The 9,084-nt window shown below is 37.8% G+C and overlaps 1 protein-coding gene across 1 annotated transcript in view; it reads left to right on the forward strand.

Moving 5' to 3' along the window:
* Positions 1–5,301, forward strand: part of LOC112111655 (collagen alpha-1(XXVIII) chain-like) — a 64,644-nt gene extending 59,343 nt beyond the window's left edge. Inside the window, exons 29-35 of the mRNA XM_024207196.2 lie at positions 410–445; positions 872–908; positions 1,150–1,707; positions 2,567–2,796; positions 3,653–3,719; positions 3,809–3,901; positions 5,099–5,301. Coding sequence (XP_024062964.1) covers positions 410–445; positions 872–908; positions 1,150–1,707; positions 2,567–2,796; positions 3,653–3,719; positions 3,809–3,901; positions 5,099–5,301 — 1,224 coding nt within the window. The remainder of the gene's footprint in view (positions 1–409; positions 446–871; positions 909–1,149; positions 1,708–2,566; positions 2,797–3,652; positions 3,720–3,808; positions 3,902–5,098) is intronic.
* Positions 5,302–9,084: the final 3,783 nt, after the last annotated feature.

Genomic DNA, 9,084 nt, shown 5'->3' on the forward strand with positions numbered 1-9,084 from the left:
GAAAGCTTATGCTCCCAATACTTCTGTTAGTCTTAAAGGTGCCACAGGACCCTCTGTTGCTTTTTACAGATTCAGACTAACACGGCTACCCCTCTGATTCTGGATAGATGGTAACTCACAGCCCTGCAGCTGGAGGTTTGGGGTCTTCTGGTCTCCGTAGCATTTTGATCATACTTCTGACTAGACTCCAATTAAAGCTGCAGTCTCATAGGACTTGTACTGCCCAGAAGACGGTAGATATTTTGTGTTGGACTGAGCCCTAATATTTTAACTGTACATTTTTATAGAAAAGAGAGAGTTCTTATTATCTAAATATTATGTAAATTACAAGGCTGATAAAATAATAGTTCAAATTACATTAGTGGTTACTAATTAATTGCTAATAGCTAAATTATGGTCTTCATTGCAGGGCAGTACTGGACCCAAGGGAGAGCAAGGCCTAACAGTAAGCAAAACTTGTTGTAAAGATACAAATTAAATGCAAGATGTTATGAGTTAATGAATCACATGGGGATTATTATTTGGAATGTTTCCTGACTGAGTTTTACATTGAGAAAAAAATGTTAGTAGTCTCGCAACCGGCTATATTATCCACATTTAAGAAACAATACAAAAGGTGCCTGACTTAAGTCCCATTGACTTCAATGGGACTTAAACATTCTGTAAGAGTTTTGCTGAATTGGGGCCCTGATGCAGTTCAGACTCAGCAGAGGCATAATTAAGCTCACAGCATGAAAGACTATGGCATTTTTTATCAGAACAAATATCTGAAATTAAATGATTGGCAAGGACAATATTATAGGTCATCTGAGAGTGTACAATTGTCAAATAATGTGCTATTTGTTATTATTTTCTATTTTTTCTTACTTAGAGAGAAGATATAATTAAATTAATTAAAGAGATATGTGGTAAGTGTTTAATCAACCTTACATTTCAGATCCTGTTTATTAATTTACTTTTACCTTCTCCTCTTCCACCATGAGTACAGAATAAATTTATCATTGCATAGCTAGTATATATAGTAATATATTAAGCTCTACTCAAGCTATAATGGAAGTAATATCTATTATATATACACACACACACAAGACTAAGTATAATAATAAATTCAGAACTAATCATGATCTGATTTTTATTCTTCCTCTACAGGCTGTGGTATTAAATGTAAGGAAATACCTATGGAGCTGGTGTTTGTGATTGACAGCTCTGAAAGTGTGGGACCAGAAAATTTTGAGATAATTAAAGACTTTGTCACTGCTTTAGTAGATAGAGTAACTGTAGGCAGAAATGCTACCAGAATTGGTCTTGTACTCTACAGTTTAGAGGTTCGGCTAGAATTTGGACTTAACAGGTACACAACCCAACAGGATGTGAAACAAGCAATTAGAAAAATGCTGTATATGGGGGAAGGTACATATACAGCAACTGCTATCCGCAAAACAACACAGGAAGGATTTTTTGGTGCTCGAACTGGTGTGCGAAAAGTAGCTATAGTATTAACAGATGGACAGGCAGATAAGAGAGAGGCTATTAAACTGGATATCGCTGTCCGAGAGGCCCACGCAACCAACATTGAAATGTATGCAATAGGAATTGTAAATACTTCAGATCCAACACAAGTTGAATTCTTGCGTGAACTAAATCTGATTGCATCAGATCCTGACAGAGAACATATGTATCTCATTGATGATTTTAATACTCTTCCAGGTGAGTGCGTTTTGTTTTAATTGTGTTAAATATATGTAAATTAATCCAGAGCATGCTAAACTTGTCCAATGGAAAGAATTGCTTGTTTTTCTTTCTGTGTAAACTTCCAGAGATCTTGGCCTAGATTTTGAGCTATACTGGGTGCATCTTGAGGGATGGGGTGCAGCAGTTTCTGAGGCTGGTAAAGGAATGGTCCAACCCATAGCATAAGTTAGAGCAGCCCAAAAACTGCTCTAATTTACACTAGGCTGCACATGCCCGAATGGAGTCATTCTGGCAGCTGGGAATTGCAGGAGCACTGAGATGGTCCAGTGACACCAGTTATGCCAAAGGGCTGGGTAGTGGTAAGGTACTGAGCTTCTACATTGGCTCAATGCCAGCCACAGGTTCCACTTACAAAACGGAAATTCCCAAATAGGCAATTAAGCCAGGTGTCCAGCTGATTTGCACCACTGGCATAATGCAAAGCATCCAGAGCAGGGAGCCAGATGAGACAAATCCTGATTTCTTACTCTCTTCCATGGGATTAGTTACATGACGAAGGCAAGTAAGATTGGCCTATTATGAGGTAATGACTAAGAGATATTTTAAGAGATTCAGAGGCTTGAATAAGCACAGTTGGCTGAGTTTAGAGGCACAGATCTTGTTTTATGCCACAATGTGCCATGCACATTGGAGTACAAGTAATGGAGGTCTGAGGGAGCTGGAAGACTTATGGTGAATAGTCCAGAGGGGCTGTCTGTATTATTAATTTTCATTATTTATTATTAATTAATAATTATTATTATGGCACATAAATAACCTTATTTCCTGATTGAGTCTCTATTTCCATAAATAATGCTGTTCTCTTTTCTTTAAGCTTTAGAGTCCAAATTAGTAAACCAGTTTTGTGAAGATGAGCATGGTGCCTTAATATATAATCGTATTGGAAATGGTGCAAGCATAAGTGGACCATCTACCCATTCATTGTCTTCCAGTTCTTCACATTACTTACTTCACAGCATCAACAATGTTAATGGACAATCAGTTTCATCAGACAGCCATGGAACATCTGTGAAAGAAAGAAAGCTTTCTCAACCATTAGTTCCGGTATAAAAATAAATCATTTATTTTAATAAAACCAACTGGCTTGTATGTACATCCTTGTCTGCTAATGGATGCAGTATATCAGATTCCCCCCCCCCCCCCCAAGTAGCTCCCTCTACTGGTTGAGCTAGTGGAGTTTCTCCTTTACCTCACTGGGAATTCTGAGAGCTATATGTTGTGAATGAGAGTTCTGATGCAGCATGTATGCAGTTAACTAACAATAGTAACAATATCCATGAGGAGACAAGGATTATTACAATCATGTTTAATATAATACATTTGTACTGTAATATAAAGAATGAGATATTGAAAGGGCAGTTATACTCTGAAAAGTAACTAAGAAGTGGCATTTCTACTCTAGGATTCTATATTATATTTTTTCTGATTACAGAATTTTGAACAGCCAAAACCACAAACCTGTCTTGGGATGAGAGTCAAACTGTATTCTTCTGGCTCATGCATCACCACCAGAAACCAATATTCCCCACCAAAATTTAGATAACAATTCTCTGGCTTATGCATGATCCAGAATAGAAAACACTTCACCCTCACATAATACTACAAATTTAGCTAATCAGAGTAAAAAATAACTTCTTTTTGTCAGAAAAATAAACAGATTTAACTTTGAATTTCCATAGGGAACTAATCAGGATACTAAAATGATGCCATTTTTCATCACTCTTGGTACCTTAACAACACTTTAAGAAACAGCACTGATGGGTTCCAAAAAGAATCCCATCTAGTACTAGGCTCAAAAATCATAGTGACTTGTGGATTCTTTAGGAGCCTACCTCATTTTTAGGGACATGGTTAACCTAAAAGCATTTTAAAATTAAATAAAATTAAACATTTGTTTCAGACCAAAGAATCATCTGTGGCAGTTTATGAAGACGGGCAGCCATCCTTGCCCTCAGTAAACACCAGAGGTATTTTCACTATCATCTTGCTCCTTACTATTTCACGTCCTAATTCTTCTAGGCCAGACAAAAATCAATTATTTTTTCTTTACTTTCAGTACTGGTATCATCACTGCCATCATCACCGCCAGACAAAATGCTCTCACCATCTCTTTCATCAGCTTCCTCTGTATTGCTTACACCCAGACCAGGTTATACATTATACCCAACTTTTAATTTTGATTACTTGAACATTAAGCTTTATTAAAGATCCTGAATCAGAGTTACGTCTTCAGGACTAATTCATTTCCTAGGTTTGGTAAAGCTATGATGGGGAGGAGAGACTATTTTAGAATTTAGAGTGGACTTAGTCCCATTGCTTCTCCAGCATCTTCGTCCTACATGCCCTGCCTTCCCCAACGGCCAGGTCTTGCTGTTTCCCTCATGCTGGGAACAGGAACAGAGGCCAGGGTCAGAAAGAATCTGAGAGAAGGTCTGCACTAGATGTGGGTGTGATTCCCAGTACAATGAGACATATTTTCACTAGCTCTCATCGAGGTAGCGTGCTAAAAATAGAATGTAGCTGTGGCAGCATGAGCTGTGTGTATTGTGAATCCATGATTTGTGTTTCAGCATGAGCTGTGGGACAGAGACCCCCAATACATACCCATCAGAGATGCTAGGCACATACTCAGGGCACCAAACCCATCCCACAGTTCACACTGCTGCAGCTACATTCTTTTATCATTGATTTATTTTGCTTATCAGCTCTTCTGTTATGTGCAGTACTTGATTACCACCTATTGCCATTAGAAGTGAAGTGTGCACATCTTAGAAAAAACACTGAATACAATTTCTGATTCTAATAACTATTCTAATGCTAGGGCTCCAATACCACAGTGATGGACGCTGTACCAGAACTTAGATGGACTATGTATTGTAGATAGTTAACATAAAGGTTTTAGAACCAGAAGCGCTCACACACAGTACCAATGCACGAATACTGTATATACTTCCTAGTTCTCTAGCTTACCAATCTTTCCTCCCTCTTAGTTTCTCGTAAGATTGACTGCTGACAGTTAGCTTCCAAAATTATCAGAATGTTTCCAAACATTTTTTTATAAATAGTCTGTATGGATAATAATTTTATAGCATAATATTTCTAATTATAATTTTTATGATTTGTGAAGGTGCTTGTACCTTCACTCACAGAAACACAACAGCTAATCTAATAAAGGCCCACATTTAAATTAGGCTTCCAAATTTCAACTAAAATCTTTAAAAATTTCAACTGAAACTTTAAATTGCTCTATCACATTAGCAGCAATAAAACAGTTTAAAAGGCACAAACAATGAGATGTAAATTATTTTCACATGCTGAGAGCTCTTTTTATCCTTTGTTTTTTAAGAAAATATCCTGGATCCACGATGTAAATTGAGATTAGATCAAGGGTCATGTCGTGTGTATATAATAAAATGGTACTATGATAAACAAGCTAATGCCTGTGCTCAGTTTTGGTATGGCGGTTGTGATGGAAATGCAAATCGCTTTGACGTTGAAGATGATTGTAAAAAGGCCTGTGTATTTCATTCTGGAGGTAAGACTGTATAATTTTCTCTACATTAAAAACTAGTATTTTATGTGATTCCCTAATATGGTTAATTATCTGGTATATTACATACAAAAAAAAGTTAAAGAATGTTATTAACAAAGTCAAACATTCAAAAGGTAGAAAATGCCTAAATTAAGCCTGCCTGTGCAACCTTAATGTTGCCCACTTATGCATAAGCAATATGATACAGGCTTTAATTACATGACAACATACTATTTTTTCTATAGGATCATATTCAGTAGTACATAGAATGTAAGCTTTCTGGGCAAGGATTACCTTTTCACTACATATCTGTACAGCACGTAGCACAATGGGATGCTGATCCTTGATTGGGGTCCCTAAATGCTACTGTTAAATAATAAAAGTAGGCAAATTTAAATTGTACAGATGGTTTGGTTTAAGTAACATTTTATTTTTTGTATAAGTCTCTAAACAGTATAATTATGTACTTTCTTCCCCTCTGTTACAGAAGACTAAAATTTGATTTGAATTCTGCAACAAAGACGACTTCTTTTTTTTAGTAAAAACTGAAAGCTTTACACAAGTGCTGTTTTTACACTTGTAAAGTATTTTGATATAATACTTAAATAGATCACTGTACATCAACTTACAATTTGAAAGCAAATACTACTCAGGGGTTATCACTATGTCTGTCAACCTGCTATCTACCAATATTAGAGCTTCAACGAGAAGGACCAATATTTTAAGAGGAAGTGGCATAGAGGATTCTTGGGTTATTTTCCTAGCTCTACCAATTAACAGTTCCATGATCTTGGGAAAGTCACATATGTCCTCTGTGTTTCAATCCACCCATTTGTAAAATGTAAGACTGTAGTATTGCTCCCTTATGGGGAGGGTCTGAGGCATAAGTAATTTATGTTTACAAAGTACTTTAAGATCACTATGAAAGTCACTGTATACATGCATAATATTATACTTGTAACTATTCAAAACATAGTACTTCTGATGTAAAGACTTTCTTTAGTTTCCATTGGCTAGTAAGATACAAGATGAATTTATTTAATAATGCCTACAAACATATGTGACTGATTATAACAGTAACTGGCATTGCTAAAATAGATCAATTCAGTCCTAAAGTAGTTTGTATTTTTAAAGTATTGTTTTTCTGAAAGCAGTGTTTGATTTTTAAATGCATTTTAATATTCTAACCTCAACATTTTTTTAAAACTCATTTAACTTACGTTCAGAAGAACAACTGCAGCATAGACCTGACAATAACAAGCCATTCTGCATTCCTGTTTAAGTCACTGCCCATGTGCATTGCTGCATTTATGTGCATGCATAACAGTATATGATGTATTTTTTATGAATCAAATTCTATACTACAAAGCTTGTTTGTAATAAAATTATTTTGTTTTTACTGCCAGTAGAGAGAATTGATAATAGCAGCTTTGCAAAACTAAAGAGCTGTCTTGATATGATATTTAACAATCACACAGGTTCAGGTTAACACTTACAGTTGTACATGTTCCTGCTGTAGTCACTGGAAGTAATGCCACTGATTTTAACAGGATTGAACCTTCTAGGTTATGCTCTCCACTCATATACACGCTGCCAATCACTGCATATCTGCGGTTTTATATAAATATCTGCAACAGTAAGTCCAGAATATCAACACAATTTACAGCATATATGAAGTAACAATTCACCCTTATGGAATATACTGCATTTCCTACATGTAATCAGTGAAGCTCACAACATGTCTGTGATTTTTACTAAAAATACATTGGGGGGGCAAGGGGGAGAAAACAGTCAAAGCACTTCAGCCCTGTTACTGCATCAGGGGCTGACCGCTGATGCTCCAGCCCCAGGGGGAATGACCCAACCCTGGCCACTGCTTCAGCCCTAGAGCCGGTGCTCTGGCGGCAGCTGCTCCGGCAGCCCGGGGGCCACTGCTCCAGCAGCTTCGGGGCTGACCACTGCCTGCTGCTCTGGTGGTCCCAGGGCTGACAGCTGCTACAGCCCTGTCACTGCGGAAGTAGTCACGGAGGTCTCAGAAAGTAATGGAATCTGACCTCTGTGACAGAATCGTAGCTTTACTCTTTACTAACCCTGCAAGCCAATGTGAGTTATATCTTTAGAACACAGCTCTGATTCCAGACCAGCTAGTATATCGATACTATCTGACAATTCTTCAATGGCCTACATGACATGAGTTGCTGGTTTTAGTCCAGTTCCAAATACATAGCTGACCATATTACAAAACCTAACACCATTATTTGTACCTTTATTGGCAGTCTTAACAGAGAAACCAAGAAATGATCTATTATCTTACCTACAGAGGTGATCTCTGCAGAATACAGATGAAGAAACTAGAAGTGCTGCTATCTGTGTTATAACTGATCTATAAAGAGACTACTTCAGGCTGCAGTACTGTCAATCTGGAATTTTTCAAAACCACTACATTCACTGGAATAGAGGAGACGTGTACTGTAAAATTAAATATTACATTTACTATCCCAGTTTATATTTATGCTTACTTCCTCCTACTTGCAGTAACTGATGTGATTGTCAATCAGTCTTGCTTTATTTAATATATTATACACACACACACACACAGACACACACACACGTGCAAAATGTTTAAAAAACCAAACTTATTAAGTTTGTAAAAACCCACCACTCAAAGTTAGGAAATGCCAGAATTATGGCTGCATGTGCAACCTTAATTCAGCCCCCTTGTGCATATGCATTATGATACAGTCTTGAATTACATGATCATAGGCTATTTTTCCATAGGACCCCTGCCTCATTTAGTGCACAGAAAGAATAGTGCTCAGTTTATGGTCAGCTATTTTTGTTTTTTTCTCATTGTTCAATGTGTGGCCCCAGGCTTTATTTATTGCACACTATTCAAATCCTGCTCAGAAGACAAAATTATTAATTTCCTCATGGGCTTTCCTAGGGCGCTTATCACTATAGTATCTTAGTCCACTTTGTGACATCTAAGACAATTTTTTTTTAGAGTATTTAGCATTATATGACACTTTATATGTTCACAGCACAGCTCACATTGACTTCAGTTGCAAGCGCTCAGCACTTCTACAACCTCAGCTCCCAATACCAGTCTCTTTGTCCAGCCAGTCCCATCTCAACTCCCAGTTTCCCTCTCCTGCTGCCAGCCTCCAGTTCCATTCCCCCCAGGTGCCTTGTCCCAATCTACTACGGTTCAGCTCTTTCCCCCTCTACATTCAAGTCTGGCAGCTTCCTCCTACTCACTGCCTAGGCCCAGCAGAGGGGTCACTGGAAGCATAGGAGAGAGGCACGCAGCAGTTCTCCAAAAAGGGCCATATTTTTGGCATTTAATATACCCACTTCACCCCCCACACTTACCCTGAAAGGGTTAATGTAGGCTAAGAAGGGGGCCAATTAACCAGACAGGCCATAGCTGAGGGGGATGAGGTGGTTTAAGTAATCCCCTTACTTAATAATGAGGGAGCCCAGCTGAGAAGGAAAGAACTGGACTGGATTAATAGACAGGATGTTGGCAGCAAGGAATCTGCAGTCACAACCTGGGAGAAGGGAGGTGTAGCTGGAGGCTACAGAGCCAAAGTAGCCTACAGATATTCACTGGGAGGAGGAAGTTTTGAGGCAAAACCGGGGGGTAATGTACCATGCATTACTTTGATACTTTTTACAGTAGACATGTCACCTGTGTTCAAAATGTGAATAATATCATGGTATCAAGTATGACTGAAGATTCACTATTCAATTTACATGCACAATGCAAAAGTAATCAGTAACAGACAACCTGATTATTT

Source organism: Terrapene carolina, unplaced genomic scaffold, assembly GCF_002925995.2.
Source record: "Terrapene carolina triunguis isolate 2854851 unplaced genomic scaffold, T_m_triunguis-2.0 Scaffold62, whole genome shotgun sequence".
NCBI lineage: Eukaryota > Metazoa > Chordata > Testudines > Emydidae > Terrapene > Terrapene triunguis.